Source organism: Eptesicus fuscus, chromosome 9 (genome assembly GCF_027574615.1).
Source record: "Eptesicus fuscus isolate TK198812 chromosome 9, DD_ASM_mEF_20220401, whole genome shotgun sequence".
NCBI classification, from domain to species: domain Eukaryota; kingdom Metazoa; phylum Chordata; class Mammalia; order Chiroptera; family Vespertilionidae; genus Eptesicus; species Eptesicus fuscus.
The window spans coordinates 43,290,532-43,311,698 of NC_072481.1; the positions used below are offsets into that span (position 1 = coordinate 43,290,532).

Genomic DNA, 21,167 nt, shown 5'->3' on the forward strand with positions numbered 1-21,167 from the left:
CTATTTATAAAAGTCATGTTGTAGTGCTTGCTGTCTCTTGTGCTTTCCTGTTTTAAAACTCACATGATTTTTTTCATAAAAGAACTCTGCACCTTACATTCACCTTTGTTATCAATGTTCTTTCATAAGATGATATAAATCGGAAGTTAGATGTAAATACCATATGAGTTAAGATTAGGCTCATTCACAGCAAGAAGTTCCTCTTTTACATAACAGTCGGGATTTGGTCAGTTTCAGGTGATAAGGTGTCTCCATGGTGACATGCATCCAAGCAGCTCTCATATGATTACTATACCAGTCTTATTATTCTTATTTGACTATATCGGAATCGTCAAAACATGGCATCCAATTATGGGTCTAAGGTGGCCACTCCAGGTAGTACCATTCCGTCCACTTTCCAGCTAGGGAGAAGGGGAAAGTATGATCCTTGTCCTTAAGAGAATGATCTGAAAATTATGTAGTTCATGTCTGTTTACGTCCCATTGACCAGGACTTTCTCTGTGGACACATCTAACGTCAAGAAGGCTGGGAAAGGTGGTTTTTAGAGTAATCTGATATCTAGTTGGTTCTATTGTTTAGTGTTCTGGTAGTAACCCCTTGTTTGTCATTCTTCCACTTCCTTCCCTTTATTTTTTTTTAATATGTATTTATTGATTTCAGAGAGGAAGGGAGAGGGAGAGAGAGATAGAAACATCAACGATGAGTGAGCATCATTGATCAGTTGTCTCCTGCATGCCCCACAGTGGGAATTGAGCCTGCACCTTGGTCATGTGCCCTGACCAGGAATTGAACCGTGATCTCCTGGTTCATAAGTTGATGCTCAACCACTGAGCCACGCCAGCTGAGTCCCTCTTTTTAAAACTATTGAAAATATGCATTTGAATAAGTCTTTTTATAAGTATACAGCTATTATTAAATGATGGTGATAGAAAAACTACAGGAGAAATATGAACATCTGTTCAGTTTTTGCCTAACAGCTGTTTGATAAACTTGTAACATTCTTCACTACCGACTTTAAGTCCTACTTCTTCCTCTAATTAGCTGTGTGATTTTAATATGTCACTTGACATTTGTGTCTTATTTTCTTTCTCTGGAAAAGAGAATGATATCATCTAACTCTCAAGGTTGTTCTCCTGATTAAATGAATTATGGATGTAAAAGTGATTTTGAAAACTGGAAAGCACAATACAGATATACAGGGTGGTATTGTTGCACACTGCACAAGGCCTTGTACTAAGGCACTGCCTTCCACTGACAAATCTTGAGGTGTTACCATTCTGGAGCAGTTACCTTGATCCTATTTCTAGACTCCAGGGACAGCCTGGTGCTTCACTGCCTCCACCAGAATCTTCCAGCTGGGGATGGGTTCCCTGGCTAACTACAGATCCAGAAGGCAGGTCAGGTCACAACCTATATTTCTTAACTGCCTGTTAAGCAAGCATGGAGTCCTTTTGGTTTTTCTCAGTTCCCCGATACTAACATTCATTGGTAGTATCATCAATAATAATCCAGAATCACAAGTTAATTTTCTAAAGCTCACATGTACCTTCATGGAATTACTCATTCATTTTCTACTCTGAGTTTCCATGACTTCAGTTTTGCTCTTCTATATGCATTTATCCGCTTACTTTTCATTCATTCATCAAACATGTATGGAGGCCCTACTATTTTGAAGCACTGGGGACCAAAGGCAAATAAAGTACAGTTCTTCGAGGTGACCTAAATGTATTAGGTGTACCTGGCATTTAGAAGGCCTTCAGTAGATGTTTGTTGTCCCTTCCTTCCTCCCATGTTGCTCAGTTAACTTACCTGGTGCATCACTGACTATTGTGAATGTGTCCAGAAGAGACAGGTGGTGCTGTATGCTCAGAACATCTGCAGCATAGATTCTTTTTCATTGGGCACAGCACAGATTTACGGACTTCACATTGATTTCATCAGAATAAAGAGAAATTATTAAAATTTTGGTTTTGCTTCCCAGCCCCAGCTTCATATACAGACCACAATTATAGAGTATCTTCCACTTTTATCCTTCTCCTCTTCCTTGATTCATTACTCATCAAAGCATTTTAGACATAAAGTTCAGTAGGAAAGCATGGGGAATGGGATAGAAATCATCCTAACTTCTTCTTGCCCCTTCTCCTACTCTAAATTCTCAAAAGACATTATTGGAATGCACTATTGTTTTGGTAATAATACGCCAATTTTAAAGTCTCTCCTCTTTGACATTTGTCAAATTTTTCTTCCTTTTGTAGGCTGTCAGCCAGATGAAACAGCAAAAATATTCGACAAAAGTCTCCTTCAGTTCACAAGAGATACCTTTAGCACCAACTCCATCATACCATTCAACAGATGCAGGCTTCATGGGCTGTGGTAAGGTTTTCTCTCTGAGCAGAATGGAATTGACTCATACTTTTAAAAAGGAAGGGATTGTCCTAGCCAGTTGTCCAGTAGTTAGAGCAGTAGCCATTGAAGGGTCTCGGGTTTGATTCCGATAAAAGGCACTATGTAGGTTGTAGGCTTGGTCGCCCGGTGGTCAGGACAAGTGTGCGAGGCAACCAAGCAACCAATCAATTGATGTATCTCTTTCACATCAATGTTTCTCTCTCTGTCTGTCTCTCCCTCTCCCTCCCACTCTCTCTAAAAATCAATGGAAAAAAATATCCTCAGGTGAGGATTAACTAACAAAACAAAAAGAGACAAAAAAAAAAAAAAAAAGGAAAAGGGCTGGTGAGAAGAGCACTAGACTAGGAGTCAGGAAGCTGAGCTTTGCACCCCTCCTCCACTTCCTTAGCTTTGAGCTTGGCCAAGTCACTTTACTTCCTATACCATTTTCCTCATCTCTACCACTGGGATTGCCTGTTGCATATTGAATATAAAAGTACTCAGTAAATGCTGTTTGAATCTGAAGCTTACAAATTATTCTCTAATCTCTCCAAAAGATTGTGTTTACTTCATGAGTAATGTCTCTTAAAAATCATATTGAGCCAAATTGTTAGCCTTGCATATGTTGATGTAAGCTATTTGAAGACTGATAATTTTCAGTGCTTAGAGAAATTGGTATTCACTCTCTCTCTCTCTCTCTCTTTGAATTCCTGGCTTGAATTATGATGACTGGCGGTTGAAAATAGAACTTCAAAATGAATAATGAGTATTTCCATTTTGCTTTTATGCAATGTAAGTCAGTAAAAGGCGGGGAAAAGGAGGACTATTTACAACACCATGTCACCAATGGCAAAGCATAAATCTACATGATTTTAGCACGACTAACACCTTATGGTATTTATCCTTACATATTTTTATAAATATTAGCTCATAAAAAATTTAATATGCAGATACTATTCTAAAGAACTGGATTTGTACTAAAATACCTGAAGAATGTGGTCAGCAAATGACCCCTGGGTCAAATTTGGCTCGCCCTCTGTTTTCATATGGTCTGCAAGCTACAAATGGTTTTTATATTTTTTAAGAGTTGGAAAAATCAAAAGAATATTTAATGACAGTGATGTGAAATTCACATTTCAGTGTCTATAAATAAAGTTTTATTGAACACTCATTTGTTTACATATTGTCTCAGGCTGTTTTCACACTCTAAGGATAAAGTTGAGTGGTTGCAACGGAGACCATATGCCCTATAAAGCCCAAAATATTTACTACCTGGCCTTTTACTGGAAAAGTTTGCTGACTGCAATGGAGACCAATTGAGTTTTGATCATATATATCACATATTTATGCCTCAATAGCAGACATTAATCATCCTACAATTTAATCTGTGGAAATGTATTCAGTCAGTCACCTACTTATCCAGCCTTTATTGGGGACTTGGTATGCATGAGGCTCTGGGCTGGATCCTATGAGAGAAATAAATACCAAGACTGAGTCAGGACTGGCTGGTGTCAGGCAAAAGTGGAGGAGGGAAGGAAGTGCCATCGCCAGCATCTCTGACTATGTGTTCACTCTCTTCTCACTCAAGAGGCTAAACTAGTCATTTACAAAGGAGTATAAACTTTTTAAAGCACCCATGAAATGGATGTACATTGTTTTTATTGTTAGTAAAGGAGATACGAAGTATGAAATACACATGCTGCAAAAACATCAAGCGACAAATCAGGTTTATAACATTCTACTTCTAATATAGCTTCTTTTTTTATTATTGTTACTGAGGTTGTGTCCCTAAATTTCTCACTCTTCACCAAGAGACCATTAGATTAATAAATTCCATGTGGTCAGGAACAGCAGATATATGAATGCTACAATCTGCCAGACCCTGGGCAGGGTGCCTCACACACATTTCATTCCTCTAACAGCCTATTAGGTGGTGGTTACAGCATTTCTCTGATGAGGAGTGAGTGTCAGTTGCACCCACCTACTAGTTTCCCTCTTGGGAGCTCAAATTCAAACTTGTGCCCTTTTGCCACAAAGACCATGATTATTGCTTAGTCAGAGCAGAAGCCCCACAGTCTTCCCTAGAGCCTGTCCCCTTTTGTTTTATACCAGGGATTAGCCAACTTCTTCTGTAAAGAGCCAGATAGTAAATTTTGAAGGCTTGCGGGCCATCTGGTCTCTGTTGCAGCCACTCCACTGTGCCATTGTGGTGTGATAGCAGCCGCAGACTAGATGTAAATGAAGGAGCAGGGCTATGTTCCAATGCAGCTTTATTTGTGGGTGTTGAAATTTGAATTTTGTATAATTTCAGGTGTCTTGAAATACTCTTTTTCTTTTCTTTTTTTTCAACTTTCTAAAAATGTAAAAGTCATTCTTGGCCCTCAGGCCATATGTAGTCAGTCCACACGCCCTTGCTTCCACATAATTTACTGAGCTTTGTGGATCTCAGCATGGCCCCAGTGCATTTTAGCTGCAGGTGGCCAGCAGATGAGGCCCTCTATTATCAGCCCCTTACTAAATTACATCATACGTAAGAATCAATACTCATGATGACCAAACTTAGTTATAAAAAAAAGAGACATCTCTGAGGACTATTATTTGTATAAGACTCTCTTGAAAATAACATTTTGACTGTTTTGATTTTTCATTGGGTTAGCTTTAGTCATCTGGAAAATGAAGATATGTGGAATTTATGCTAGATAAATGGGTATTAAAAATCTTTTCTGCCTGGCTGGTGTGGCTCAGTGGTTGAGCATTGACCTATGAACCAGAAGATCACGGTTCAATTCCTGGTCAGGGCACCTGCCTGGGTTGCAGACTCAATCCCCACTAGAGGGCTTACAGGAGGCAGCCAATCAATGGTTCTCTCTTATTATTGATGTTTCTCTCTCTCCCTCTCCCTTCCTCTCTGAAATCAATAAAAACGTATATTAAAAAATCTTTTCTTAGCCAATAAATTTTTTTCTCCTAGTTTTTTAGGGAAAAAAAAGTCTAAAACAATGGTTCCAAAAAGTAAATCTTTATAAAAGAGCAATAATACATACTTTTAGCAAGCTTTTCATTTATTGAGTCAGCAATTAATTCTTGAGTTGTGTTTACATAACACTTTTTTTTTTTACTATGTATACATTTGGGGTCATTTTTAGGTAATTGGGTTTGGTTTTTTTTTGTTGTTTTGTTTTGTTTTTTTTTAGTTACTTCATAGTTTATGGTGTATTTTAAGATTGAAAATTTTCAAGCTAACATGGATGATTTGGGAAGGGGGTTAGTTATTGCTTTCATCTCAAAAGTGTCATAGGAATGTCATGTTTCCTCTCTGTGTGAATGGGTAGGAATGACCCAGCCTTTTCCTCTGTGGTGCTTGGCAGAAAAAGAGTGAAATGATAAGCACATGCAAAGTGTGTCCTCTACAAGTGTGCGAGCAGAGCTTCACCTTCTGCCTGCCAGTTACTCCATTTTCACTCCTTCTCCAGGTGGTTTCCAGGCTCCTCTGTCAGTGGATCCTGCCACGTGTCCCATTGTCCCTGGCCAGGAGATGATTATAGAAATATCCAAGGGGCATTCAGGGCTTGGCCTCAGCATTGTGGGAGGAAGAGACACACCCTTGGTAAGTTTCTACATGTGAAATGTAGCCACTGTCACAAAGCTTCTCTTGAGCCTCATCGTGGCCATGTGTCACTTTATGGAAGAGTTTGTTTTTTATGGTATCAGGAAAATATATAATTGTAAAAGGATATGTATCCATATTCTGGGCAGCTTTCAAATGTTTCTTATTGTTTAATAGTCAGGATTTTCTTCATCTAAGATGCTGAATCTACCTAATAAAAGAGTAACATGCTAATTGACTGTACCTTCGTGACACCCACCAGCCAATCAGGAGTGAGTATGCAAATTAATCCAACAAATATGGCATGTTAATTTGCATACACAGGCACCGAGCAGCCAGGGGCAAGGCAGGACGCTTGCATCATTGCCATGGTGACGATGCAGGCATTCCACACCACCCCAGCTGCTCCAGGCCTCTGGGCAGCGTGGGAAGGGGGAAAGGCGGCTCCTGGCTGGAGCAAAGGCGGTGCTGACAGCCAGGGCAAGAAAGGCCCATTCTTGCATGAATCTTTGTGCATTGGGCCTCTAGTATTTTTATAAATGCTTATTAAATCAACTACATCATAGTAGCATTTAGGACTATTATAACAATTTTTAGGATGGTGCCTGGATATACAAAGTGTAAATATAGGTATGAACTGTTGCTATTATCATCATCATTATTATTTAATGGAATGCTAGATAAAAGTATACATCAATTCTAGCCCAGCAATTTAGCTTTGCTTCATTCTCACCATGGTCTCATCTACTCATAATTTTTTTTAAAAGGTCTAGAATGTTAGTTTTTGCTTGGGTGATACATCTTTGATTATTTAGTACCTTTTGATTGTCACTAATCAATAGTGCCATTAAAATGTAAAACATCATGGGTTTTTATTTCCTCAAAATGTGATTAGTCAATGCATGTATATTTGAATAAGTAATGTATTCACAAAGTTAAATTGACACAAAAGGATATGAAGTGAAAAATAAATATCCCTCCTGAACTTTTGCCCTAGGCTTGCCCTCTACCCCACCCCCAGTTCCAACCAGGGCCTCTCCTTAGAGACAATCACTCTTATTAATGTATATGTTTTTTAAATGAATATTTTGATATTTCTGTTACCTATTTTATTTAGTAAGGAATAAATTGTATAAGCCAGATTTACAGATAAAATAGCTATAATATGGTTAATCACATGATTTTTTCCATTTTTGGCAGGAATAAAATGTTTCTGTATTAGTACTATCAAGGGGTGAGAAGGTCCTATTCTGTTTTTCTGTAACAGCTATTAGCCCCCTGAAGTACTAGGCAAGCCAAACACAGTATATGCTACAGAAACCTGGGTCTTAATGCCTTGCCCATGTTTCCTGGTCATGGTCCTTCTCTCTCCTGCTATCAAGCCCGACCTAAAGAATCCCGATGTTCTGTTCCATACCACTAGTGAAGCACCTGATGTGCTTAGAGGCCGGTGTTTGTTTGTTAAAAGACTAGAGGCCCAGTGCACAAAATCCGTGCACAGGTAGGGTCCCTAGGCCTGGTCGGTGATTAGGGCCAATCTGTGGAGTGATGGGGGGGGGGGGAATTGGCACCTGCCTTGGCTAGCCTGGGGCCTGCGGGCTGGGGACAGCTCCTGTGTTGACTGTCTGCCCCCTGGTGGTCAGTGCACATCATAGTGACTGGTCATTCTGCCATTCAGTCTGTTTGCATATTAGGCTTTTATTATATAGGATTTCATCTTCTTCCATTTGATGAAAGCTTGCTAAAAGCTTTTCTCCAGAGTTGAGGATAACTTATTTCCTGAATGATCTCCATTTGCCTCTGCAGGCAGGAACTGCTGCATGTGGCTTTCTGTATATACTGCGATGCTTTTCTGTCAGCATGGATGGAAGTAGAAACAGCTAATTTAACTAGCTCAACAGCCAGTTTTAGCTCCCAGCCCTTTCATGGGTCTTTGCTTTCTTAAGGCTGCCGAACTTTTCTACATTTCTCATTGTTTGGCTTGGAATGCTCTCTATTCAGTTTCTGTTATTAAGGAAAGAAGTAAACTCTTCCTTAAATTTCCCTTTAAGTGACTTGATCTAGGCTATATTTTTTCATTGTATTTTTTAATAAGGCCTCCTAATTATATGGGATCTGGTCTTTGAGCTGTTCATAGAAAAGTTTTGGCCAACCCTTCAGCCAGCTCCTAATATGGACAGGAAGTAACACACCATCAACATAGCACCAGAGCAGACCCCATTCCCCAAACCTGCCTATGCAATCCAGCCTCTCAGACCTGCTCCCCTCCCCTCAAATTGCTCTCTTTCTGCCCTCTTCCCTCCCCACTACCCTCACCAAGATTCTTTACCTTCTATAGGATGTCTTGCCCAGCTTCTTCAGCTTCTATGGCCTCTCCTCTGCTGATCTCCGAGCTGATGGTTGACTGTTCATTTCTCTATGAGCTCTCAGTCATATTTCCTCTCTACCATTAATCAGCTGGGACAGGTTCCTTAACCTCTCAGAGTTCATTTCCTGATCCATGATCTATTAATGGGGAATCTGTAATCTCTTACAGAGTGGCTAGGAGGATCAATAAGATGACCAGTATATGGTGCTTAGCCAGGTGCCTTGCACATAGTAAGCAATTGCACTTGACGTGTACCTTCTCCCAGCCTCAGTTTCCATGCTTAATAATCCTCACCCACTGGGTTGTGGTGAGGATCAGAGACTTTATAAACAGTAGAAAAGTATGTGTATGTATTACCAAGGCCATTGAGGTGGTATTCAGAAACTACTGGTTGATCCTGAACATTGGATGTATCTTCCTTCCAGGGCCTGTTTTCTCATTTTCCTAAAGAGATGTTTCTGAATGTTTAATCATTACATTTGTATCAATAAAGCTACATTTGAAAGAATCAAATGTGGAAAATAGTGTAGTGTATTCTTTCATAAGCAAAAAGGAACCTTTTTATTTATTGCAAATATAAGTCTCTTTATACTGCTTAAAATAAGGCAGAACTAGGTTTCCCGTTGGAAATTGGAAGACTTGAGTCAACACGTCTGACCTAGCTGAATGAGTTTGTTAGCTGATATACACTGAGTGGCCAGGTTATTATGACCACCCCATCAGTACTTCGTTGGGCCACCTTTTGCCTTCAATACTTCGGCGATTCTTCTTGGCATTGACTCCACGAGATGTTGAAAGGTGATGCAAGGAATCTGACACCATGCCTGATGAATAGCACCGTCCAGTTCTGTGAGATTTGATGGTTGTGGAACCAGCTGCCTGATGGCTCTCTTAACTTCGTCCCACAAATGTGCAATTGGATTGAGAACTGGTGATTGTGGGGGCCACCTAAGCAAGGTAAAGTCTCCCTCATGTACTTGAAACAACTCCTGCATAATACGAGCACCGTGGCATGGCGCATTGTCTTGTTGGAAGAAGCCATCTCCACTGGGATACGCCATCAACATGTTAGGATGAACTTGATCAGCAACGATACTTAGATATGTTATGCTAGTCAGACGTTGTTCCACACGAATTAAAGGGCCCAAATCATGCCAGGAAAACATGCCCCAAACCATAACACTGCCCCCACCAGCTTGAAGGGTTGTACTCATGCATATGGGGTGCATGCTTTCATGCTGTTTCCGCGAAATTCTCACTCTGACATCTGCATGATGCAACTGGAAATGTGATTCATCGGACCACATGACTTTTTTTCCAATGCTTGACTGTCCAATCCTTGTGTTCCTGTGCGAATTGGAGACGTTTTATCTTGGTAACTGCAGACAGCAAAGGTGTTCAATCAGGTCTTCACCTTCCATATCCCATTCGATGCAGTATACGGCTAATTTGCCTACAAACGTCAGGTGGTCATAATAAACTGGCCACTCAGTGTATATATTTTTTGCTTTTATTGTTATTAATACTACTTTGCCTGGTGTGGGCGGGTTAGAAAACCTAAATAAGATGTGCCCACGCTGTCCCTGGGTCTTTAATATTGCACACGTTTGTGCTACTGGCTGCCAGGCTGCGGGCTTCTGCTGCTGCCCTTCTCCTCCTGCATCCTGGGTGTGAGGCTGTTGGTTAAATACTATGCTCCACTTCTCTTGCCATCACGAGGCCGCCAAAAATTTCCTTCAGAGTATCTTGAGGTCCATAATATACAGTATAGCCCTGCCTTTTGAGACTGTAAATCCCATTGTCCCTGGGAGGATAAGCGCCACTTAAAAATGAGAAATGGGACATAGCTTTTACTTCCTAACCTCGGGTACCTCAGCAAATCTGTAAGTTAGGCTCACTGTAAGATCTAGGCATGTCATTTTGGTGAGGCTGAACAGCACGGGGTAGAAAATGCACTAACAAATAAAACCATTGTTTATCTCAAGGAAGACCTTTCTTTTTCCCCCTCCAAATTTTAGCATGGAACCTGCAGCTTAATCAACACTCCAGGTCACATGATCCAGTCAGATCCTGGGAGGGCATCCAGCCAGCAGGACGTTAGCAGAGCAAGATGAGACCGTAGGAAAGGAAACGGTGGACAGTGTTGACACTCACTCTCAAAAGTGCCTGTGCACTTGCCCTTGCGCGTTTGATTATGTGGCACATCCTTGCTTCAGCTCCGGTGCCGGGAATGAGCACGTTTTGCGTGCCCGTGACCCTTCTCAAGCATCTGCTCCAACCTTCCCAATTAGGGTTTCTATTCCCTCTTTGTTGTTTGTCCAACAGATATTTTTGCTGTCTTGAGTGGAATTAAGCCTCTGGGACTTGATCTTGACACCACATCAGTCCTATCTGCTATAAATAGTGTCTCTGGAGCCGAGACAGATGGTTTCCGAGATCACAGAGGGAGATCTCATTTAGCATCCCAATGCATTTGCAGAAGGTCATCTAAATAGACCTTTTAAAATACCAAGGTAATGATGAGGGTGAGCCTCCGGGAGGGTTTATGAGCACACCTGGACCCAGTCCTCCACGACAAACCCCGCCTCTGTTGTTTTAATCTTCTGATGTGCTCCCAGGTCTGCTTTTGGTGAATATGGCTCTTCTGTGATAGGTTGCATATGTTTGCTCAAAGGCTGCCCTTTGCTCAGTGCTAAGCATACAAAATTGAGTGAAAAACCCTGTCTTCAAAGAGCTCACACATTCATTCAAGTTGATTCTACTGCTTTAATGTTTCTGGTATAATATAGGGAATCAACCAATGAAAAATCATAATAGGGACTATTAAAACAGGGACTTCCTCTGGAAAGTAGAAAAAAGTAGAGCTTAGTACGCACTTTATAGATTTAATTAATGTAGGCTAGTTTTTATATGTGTCTCGTAAGCCAGTGTCTTAGTCCATTTGGGCTGCTATAACAAAATACCACAGACTGGGTGGCTTATAAACAACAGAAATTTATTTCTCACAGATCTGGAGGCTGAAGTCCAAGATCAGGGTGCCAGCATGGTTGATTGAGGGTCCCTGGGTTACAGGCTTTTCTCATATCCTCTCCTGGTGAAAGGATCAAGGGAGCTCTGTGGGGCCTCTTTTTTAAGGCACAGATCCCACTCATGAGGGCTTTGCCTCGTGACCTAATCCCCTTCCAAAAACCCTTCCTCCTAATACTATCTATCACATGGATTTCAACTTGTGAGTTTGAGGGGGAGACACAGCCAGGAAACCAGATCGACGTGTTGCATAAAAGAGATAGTATATCAATTCATATTTTTTATTTCCTTCCGCCCAACTATCCACCCATCCTTCCCACCCTGTCTTCCCTCCCTCCCTCTCTTTGGTCTTGGAATGGTAATTTGCATGAAATCTTGCAGCTCAGAGGACTTGGCATATTCTGCCAAAGACCAAGGACTCGTACCTCTTACAATGATTTCGCCATTTCCTCAAACCTCTCCCTAAAGCCCTCAATGCCCTCTTCTCAGACACGTTTGCTTGCTGATTAGAAGGTGTTTTTTTTTTCTCCTTGGGAATTCTAGAGAAGAGAAGAAAAAACTTAAAAAAATTAATCTTTTATCTTAGAGTTTTAGCAGACTTGAACTGTTCTTGGGACTGAACAGTGAGGTGGAGAAGGAACGAAGAAAGTTTCTTCGGGATCCTCACTCTGTCCGTTCCCTTTCTCTGGGTACCATTTCCGAAGGTCCCGAACTGCAGACAGTGTGTTCTATCAGCCCTCTCAGGCAGCACAGCAGAGTACTGATGCTGGCCCTGTGGCCTCAGGATCCCAGGTCTTTAACTGGGGGCCCTTGGACAAGCAATTTAACTCTTCTAAGTCTGCTTCTTCCTTCATAAAATAGTGAAGGTGACAAAATATACCTCTTAAGGTTGATATGTGGATTAATTAAAGAATATAAAGAAAAAATAATATAAAGGACTTTTCCCAGTGCTTATCTATACAGAGTTATTAGTTATTGTTATTGTCGTTGTTGTTGTTATTATTATTATTATTATTATTATTCAGCCATATTAAAGTAGATTCTTAGCTCCCTTCATCTGTGTCTTTGGTATGTTTCTTGTACTGTGAGAAATAAGACTTTGTTTCTGATCATTAGATATTTGTTTTTTTTAACATGAAAGTTTTATCAAGTGACTCAGAAACTATTAATAATTCTCACAGCATTTTATTCTTACAGCAACCCAATAAGAAAGGTTTATCCCTTTGGGAAAGCAATGTTCCCATTTTACAGATGAGGAAACTGAGGCACAAATTTAGTTAGGTCATTTCTCTGGTGACATAATACTAGCATTTGGTCTAGTTGGGGTTTCCTCAGACAGTCTGATCCAAAGCCACACTATTTGTGTCCCTTTTCTAGCGCTATAATATGTGTCATCAGTCTTCTGTAAAAGGGAGTTATCCATCTCCCCCACCAGACCCTGCGCCTTAAGAACAGGCCTGTTTTGTTTTATTTTGCATCTTTAGTACCCCACATAGTGCCTGATACACTTAAAAACATGACTCTCTGTCCAGCCTCATTGCACCACTCTGAATTCCAGCTATGCTGGCCGTATTCAGTTCCTTTTATGGGTTTTGCTCCCACCTAATGCCAGGCTTTTGCATATGCTATTAGCTCTGTAGGGAGTGCTTCTCTGATCAATTTTAACTGTAGCTAGAGTACCCTACTCATTTCTGGGCGTGATTCTGCGGTTAACAAGAACGTTGTTGAAATCACAGCATTTGAGAAACAATAGAACAGACTGGAAGAAGGAAGACCAAAGGGACAATGCACACCAAGGCTACCTTGATCAATTCAGGTGCTCCCAAGGAGGCTCATTGGAAAACAAATCTCACGTGACTAGAAGGAAGGACTTTCTGAAGGTTAGCTGACCACAGGTGCCGGGGACAGTGAGTGCCCCATCTTGAGAAATATTTTGACAAAGGCAGGCAGCCACTCTGAAAGGATATTATTATTGTTAGGTTTTGTTTTTTAATCAGGAAGGAACATTTACATTTATAACTTTTTTCAAAATGATAGTATAAGGAAATTCATTCTCTCTTTTATCCCCGTCTCACAAATTCCTTTAAACTGCAAAGCCTTGTTTTTTGTTTTTTGTTTTACTAGAGAATAAGGCATAATCATTGTTTTTGTTTTGTTTTGTGTTATGGATGCTAGTGATTGTTATTACTTTTAGAAAGGTGGGTTTAAAAATATAAGCCCTAACCCTAGCTGGTTTGTCTCAGTGGATAGAGCGTTGGCCTGCGGACTGAAGGGTCCTAGCTTGGATTCCCGTCAAGGGAACATGCCCGGGTTGCGGGCTCGATCCCCATTAGGGGGCCTGCAGAAGGCAGCTGATCAATGATTCTCTCTCATCATTGATGTATTTACCTCTCTCTCTCTCTCTCTCTCTCTCTCTCTCTCTCTCTCTCCCTTCCTCTCTGAAATCAATAAAAAAAATATATATTTTTTAAAAATAAGCCCTGGTTGTTATACTTTTATTGTTCTTATGGGTCTGGAGATAAGCTTGTCTCTTTGCAAGAGGAAAACAATTAGATTAGGGTATTTCTGTTCTTTTCATAGTCTTGGTACCATCCCATTATAAATTAGGCCAATGGATTCCCAGGATAGATTTTAACATTTCGATATTCTTAATATCAAAAAGGCATGGGATGTCAGATGCAACATATTGTCATTTCTCTCCAAGTTTCAAACCTGTATTTTTTTCATCACCTGATTTAGTACTATTGTAACTCATTCTTATTAAACAGAAGTTCTGTAGGGCAGGTACATTAGCAGGAGGCATCAAGGAAGATGGACTTTCCCATTTCAATACTATATGTCAAAGTTCATCTACCTAGAAATTGAAGTGAAGAATACAGTATCTGTCCTTTAGCCATACCCATATGTCAGGTTCTCATTTAACCCTTCACTATTGTATATGCTCTTGACCATGTAAATGTAGGACTGCATCAATTGAAACCACTAGATAGTTTTTTAAAGTAAGCAGAATAGAAAGCTATTTTACATTTGATTAAGTGTTTTATTTTGCTATTCCCCTTCAAATGAACTTTGCACAGTCTATTTCATAAGGAGTGTGGTTTGCTTTGGCTTGTAATCTCCCAAAGCCAGGCTCCTTTTATCGTTATTGCTTAAGTCATATATTTTTACACAAAACATCTTATTACCTTAGTTTTATTTTAAAATCAAAGTGAAGTTTGCAAAAAGTCTATGAATCACACTGAAAGAATGTTAACGAATAATACCTCTGAATTTCCAGATTTGGACATTTCTGATCTTAAAGAATATGACTGTAAGCAAAAATATTATGCAAGCTGAGTAAAATTTAGATAAATAAGGACCAGATGGAACTATAGGGACTTATAAACTGTAAGGCAAATATTGTTCCATTTCCTTAAAATAAATCTATATTTCAGTATGAAAAATTATATTCATATTGATGAGTCTCAATTTTTTGTTAAATCAGACTTGGCAAGGGAACTCCATTTTAAGTAAATATAAAACAGGTTTTTGTAAGCTTGACTGAGGAAGCTTTTCAGAGTCTGAAAATGGGTAACGTTCTTTATATATTCACAACAATTCTCTTTTTTTTAAACAATTCTTATAGTAGCTGTTTTATTGCTGTGATTTTCACTTCACATTTTAGTTATCTGTAAATAGTGTGTAAGAGTTTGCAATCTTGCGTTGGAGTTTCAGGATAGCTTACACAGTCCATTGCTTTAAAACAAAACACACACACACAGAATGGTGTCATTGCTTCTTGTGTAACTGATCATTTAATTCTTATTTTTTTGTCAAACAAGCCACTATATCTCTTGCTGGCTTAATGCTTATTTATGTTGCCTCTAGTTTATTTCCTGAGGATATTTCAGTATTGCAAACTAGTAGGTACTGAGCATTGTGATCCATTTTCTTTTTCTTTGAAGGTTTGGTAGGTGCATATTTTCATACCCCCAAGCACATATAGAACAGATGAGTATATTGAGATTAGGACATACAGACTATCTTTTTGTTCCTATTGTGACATAGTTTTATGGAATTAACCTTTTGCACTCGGATGTCGAGTGTGACTCGACACCGTTAGCATTAGAATAAAGGAATCAAGAAAAAAGCAAGCGAGTGCAAAGGGTTAAGTGAAGACTTGACTATGTTCTGTGAGTCGTAGAGCATCTGTGTGGTGAACCCTAATTTATTAGTTAGAGTCTGATAGATAAGTTTCTTTGACTCTTACTGACTTCCATTGTATAGCTACAGCCCCTTCAGGTTTTCTGTTGTTTGTTTTTGTTTTTATGTTACTCCTCACCCAAGAATATTTTTCTATTGATTTTTTAGAGAGAGTGGAAAGGAGGGGGAGAGACAGAGAGAAACATCAATGTGAGAGAGACACATCGATTGGTTACCTCCCTCACAAACCTCGACCAGGGCCCAGAGATAGAGCCTGCAACTGAGGTATGTGCCCTGGACTGGAATCGAACCTGGGAGCAGGCCCCTTTTCCAGTGTATATGGGGACTGCCCTAGCGCTCTTCCTTCCGAAAAGCAGCAGCAAGCTTCCCCAAGGGTGGAGCAGGTGAGAGACTGAGCATCTGTGTGGTGAACCCTAATTTGTTAGTTAGAGTCTGATAGATAAGTTTCTTTGACTCTTACTGACTTCCACTGTATAGCTACAGCCCCTTCAGGGGGTTCAGCAACCTCAGTTCTTGAGTTCTGGCTGAGAGAAGAATTCAGAACCAAGACTCAGATTATAAGAGAAAGTTTATTTAGAAAGCCCCAGAGGTGGGAGAAGTGAGCCGAAGAAGAAATGGGCTCAGAACACAAGTTCCAGCAAAGGAGGGGCCCTTGGGGCTTGAGAGAGAGAGAAAAAAAAAAAGCTGTTGTATAAGTTGGGCTTGGAAAGGGAGCGAGGAGGCCAGGTATTACAATTGCGGAATGTTCCAAGTTTGTCCTGTACTCTTCTCTGTGTCGCATCCTTATAATTCAATCTCTTTCCCCCCTTCTCTCCCTCTCCTGTATGGCACCATGGCTGTGGCCCGTGGCCCTGCCCAACCTGATGTGCCCACAGGGTCCCACCCTGATCTGCCTCGTGCCTTTCTGTGCTTCTGCACCCAGAGCTCACCCTGGGCTCGGCTTCAGATGTTCCTGGCTTTGGGAGCAGGCAGAGCAGAGCCACCAGCCATTCAGAAAAACTTTTGCTTATGAAGACCCATAAAACCAACCAACACTAAAGTGTGCTTGACTTTTTCACAAATAGAGATGTTCAGACACTTGAATAATGGTGCTTGATGTGAAATATGTTTTCTTATTAAAATATGAGATGAAATTTTAAAAGTAAAACAACTGTCTTCACTTTTTTAAAAACGCTTAAATAACTGGCAAAGCCTATTTCATAGGAGCAATTCATATGCAAAAATACCGATGGCAGTACTCACAAAAGGGCCTCACGTTGTCTAGACAAATATAAACTTGGAACGTCTCAGATTTGGAATAAGTGGATTCCTTTTATTAGCAGGGAAAGGGGCACCAGGTGTTAGTCTTGGTTCAGCAACCTCAGTTCTTGAGTTCTGGCTGAGAGAAGAATTCAGAACCAAGACTCAGATTATAAGAGAAAGTTTATTTAGAAAGCCCCAGAGGTGGGAGAAGTGAGCCGAAGAAGAAATGGGCTCAGAACACAAGTTTCCAGCAAAGGAGGGGCCCTTGGGGCTTAAGAGAGAGAGAGAGAGAGAGAAAAGCTGTTGTATAAGTTGGGCTTGGAAAGGGAGCTAGGAGGCCAGGTATTACAATTGTGGAATGTTCCAAGTTTGTCCTGTACTCTTCTCTGTGTCGCATCCTTATAATTCAATCTCTTTCCCCCCTTCTCTCCCTCTCCCCCTTCTCTTCATTCCTTCCTCCCTCCCTCCTTCTGCCTTCCTCTTTCCATCACTCCCTCTCGTCCCACTTCTCCCCCTTGGAATTATTTTCATCTTTGTAATGTTAGCTCTGATACTTAAAGCTTCTTGTCCATAAAAAAAAAAAAAAAGAAAAAGAGAAAAAAACTAATTCTCATCCTTGGGTTAATAGCGCGCTGCCTACTGTAGCGAGGACAATGGGGAACTGCTATTGTTGACATGAGTCCTGCCATCTCTATTATGCATTTGTCTGCATTTCTACCTTTATCCCCTTGCATATTAGGCTCCTAAGTTTTGTTGTACTGAAGTATCACCAAAGAAAAGCTCCAGTAGGAAGTACAGCCAATTCTCAGTATTCACCGCAATTATGTTCTATAAAGTAGCAGCAAACTCTGAATTGGTGAATACTCACCCACTGCTTCTAAGGAAATACAGAATTAGATTCCTCTGAGCCTCTGGTCACACCATTTTCAGTTGTATTATGGGTGTTTCTGTTTAAAGATGTCTTACTTAAGATATATTGTTGATCACTGCCATTGAACTCATGGCCAGAGGAGGTCAGCTAACACATGTATTTCTCCATAAAGCACATCACAGTCTTCTTGCCCTTAGGAACATCAGGCCCCACTTTAGCCCTGTTGTCAGGGCCATTTTAAACAATTAAATCACAAACAAAAATGTAAAGCAACTGGCACTAGAAAGACCACAGGAGGATGCTTACAGTGTGAGCACTGAAACAAGAAGCCGAATGTCACCTTGTTCTACCTTAGCTGGGAACGAGTGAATCTAGCTACTCAAAATTGTCACCACTCTGTGACATGTCCACGAATGACCACAAAAGTACCAAGAGCATTCATTTAAGAGTGTAGGTGAATTTACAAATACAGAAACCACAAACAATGAAGACTGTACTTAACTTAAATCAGAAAAAAAATATATATCCAGAAACAGGATTCTTGTAGTCTGGCATAGATTTTGGAGCATTCAAATGGTCCCTTGGACTTAGCCCTGAGCGGTCATAACTTGAGAAAGAATAACCTAAAATATCCTTGTCACATAATCTCTCTTGAAAAGTAGCAATTAGTTATATTCTGGGTTCACCATGATAATAGGAAAATTCAAAATTAAAATATGGACCACGGCTGGTATATTCTTCTTTAGAATCATGAATTTTGACCACTCTGACACATATGTATTCCTTTATGTACCAAATATGCCCCTTAAACCTTAGATATATTGGTATTTGGACCCCTCATTAGCAATTATTCAACATCTATTTGCCTGACACTTTGCTTGACATTATATATGTAGTCTCATTTCATCCTCAAACCCTGCAAGATAGGATTTATTTGTTCCACTTTACAGAGAAAGGAACATTGGTTTGGAGAAGTTAAATAACTTAATAGAAGTATCACAAAGCTATAAGTGGCAGAGCTAAAGTCTGAACATGGGTTTATGTGGCTATAACCAGGACTCTTCCCATCATACATTGCTGCCTTCCATTGTTTACAGGCTGGAAAATTCATCTAGCTGACCTGATAGAGTCTGTAATAGATTAAAATGGACCACAAATTCTATGATGCTCTTTCCTGATTCATTGAAATTGAGCTGGTGCATTGACTTGTTTTGGCCAATAGTAGTGAAAGTGGCATTGTGTGAATTTCGTGCCTTGGCCTGGAACTTAGCTCTTGTCCTGAAATACTGCCACCTTGCAAACAAGCTTGGACTGGCTTCCTGGCGGATGACACGATAGAGAGAGCATATCCCACCTAAGGCCCAGCCAACCTGACTGCACACTCATGATAGAGTCCAAATGACACCACATGGAGCAGAAGAGCTGCCCACCTCAGCCCAGCCCAAATTTTCCACCGACAGAATTATGAACAGCCCTAGCCAGTTTGGCTCAGTTGATAGAGTGTGGACCTGTGGACTGAAAGGTCCCAGGTTCGATTCTGGTCAAGGGCATGTACCTCAGTTGCAGGCTCCTCCCCGGCCTGAGCCCTACCTATGGGGCATGTGCAGAAAGCAACCAGTCGATGTGTTTCTCTCACATCGATATTTCTCTCTGTCTTTCCCTCTCCCACTCTTTCTAAAAATCAATGGAAAAATATCCTCGGGTGAGGATTAATTTTCTAGAAGAAGAATTAAGAACAAACAGTTTGTTTTTTATTTAAGCCAGTAAGTTTTGCAGCAAAAGATAACTAATACAAAGTCTGACTCAGCCCCATATCTTACTGAACCCTCTTAGCTTATGAGAGTTGGGATTCTTCTGGTTTGCCATTTAGAAGGAAGTCTTATTCCTATGCAGGGCCTAAATATCTCAATGGCTTTCTCTACTTCACTTTGCACAAGGTATGAGTCCATAGTGGTCTAAAATTTTAGAGCTGGAATGACTTTAGAAGTCACATAATTCAACTCTGTGTTTTACTGTTTATATTAAGCATCATCAACAAAGTGGTTCATGCAGAACCACTTGCAAAGTTGGTTACCTGCAGAGCTGTCAGAAAATTTAACTCCTCACATCCCTAGTCCTTGGGTCCTGCTTCCACACTTTACTTCCCTTTTTCTTTCTTTTTCTCAAATTACATTCTGATCCTATATAATAAGACCCTAATATGCAAATCGACCAAACAGCAAAACAACCAGTCACTATGACGCACACTGACCACCAGGGGGCAGACACTCAACACAGGAGCTGCCCCCTGGTGGTCAGTGCGCTCCCACAGGGGAGCACCACTCAGCCAGAAGCTGGGCTCAAGGCTGGCGAGCGCAGTGGCGGTGGCAGGAGCCTCTCCCACCTCTGCAGCAGTGCTATGGACCCCTCAGGGGATGTCCACCTGCAGGCTTAAGGAGCAGGCCTAAGCCAGCAGGTGAACATCCCCCAAGGGGTCCCAGACTGCGAGAGGGTGCAGGCCAGGCTGAGGGACACGAATGTTGTGCACGAATATTGTGCACCAGGCCTCTAGTTGAAATATAATAAGGAAGTTTGGTTTTTAAAGAATTTGGTCACAAGGATTTGGGACAAAAAATAATAAGGTTCTAAGACTCTCATCTCTTTATTTATATAAATACAGTTTAGAGCCTATTCACTTTGCTCAAAGTGAGATATACTTTAAGAGTTTTAACTCAACACTTTTTTTAAAAAAAAACACCTCTCTACTACAGTAGCCATCACAAATCAATAACTTAATACAGCTACATGAATTTTTTCAGCATAGAGTTGAATATAATTTTGGTTTGCACAGCATTGGACTAAAATTTTACTACCCCACTATTTATCATCCCTCATCAGCTTAGCCTCGCTGCTAAGAAGGTAGTCGACTGTGTATAACATGTGTCTGTACTATTTCTGAACACTGATAGCCATAGAGGGGAACTCCATTAAATGATGTTTAAAAGTAGCATTATTGTGTGGTTGAGAGTTGACCCATGAACCAGAAGGTCACAGTTCAATTCCTGATCAGGGCACATGCCCAGGTTGTGGGCTTGATCCCCAGTAGAGGGTGTGTAGGAGGCAGCCAATCAATGATTCTCTCTCATCATTGATGTTTCTATATCTCTCTTCCTCTCTCTGAAATCAATAAAATTATATTTTAAAAATAAATAAATAAATAATTAAAGTTACATTACTCCTCTAAAGCCGCAGATGTGAACTATGATTTCTTCCAGAGGGGAAAAAAAAATACCCAATTTATTTATAATATTTTAATACTTCTTTTGGCCCTCATGGGTCTTTCTTGTTAGGAGGGCTTTTTCCTGTAAAACAGGAAAATAAAACATAACACTCCTTTTGGATCATGGGTAAATATGTTCTTCACCTAAATATGAAATTTAATGTGAAACCTTTCCATAGTTAAAATGTCCCCTAGGATTATTTTG

General features: G+C 40.4%; 1 protein-coding gene across 1 annotated transcript in view; it reads left to right on the plus strand.

Annotated features, from left to right (window-relative positions):
* Positions 1-21,167, plus strand: part of PATJ (PATJ crumbs cell polarity complex component) — a 316,022-nt gene that overhangs the window by 239,709 nt on the left and 55,146 nt on the right. The window contains exons 33-34 of the mRNA XM_028142315.2: positions 2,256-2,373; positions 5,859-5,992. Of these exons, the coding sequence (XP_027998116.2) occupies positions 2,256-2,373; positions 5,859-5,992 (252 nt within the window). The remainder of the gene's footprint in view (positions 1-2,255; positions 2,374-5,858; positions 5,993-21,167) is intronic.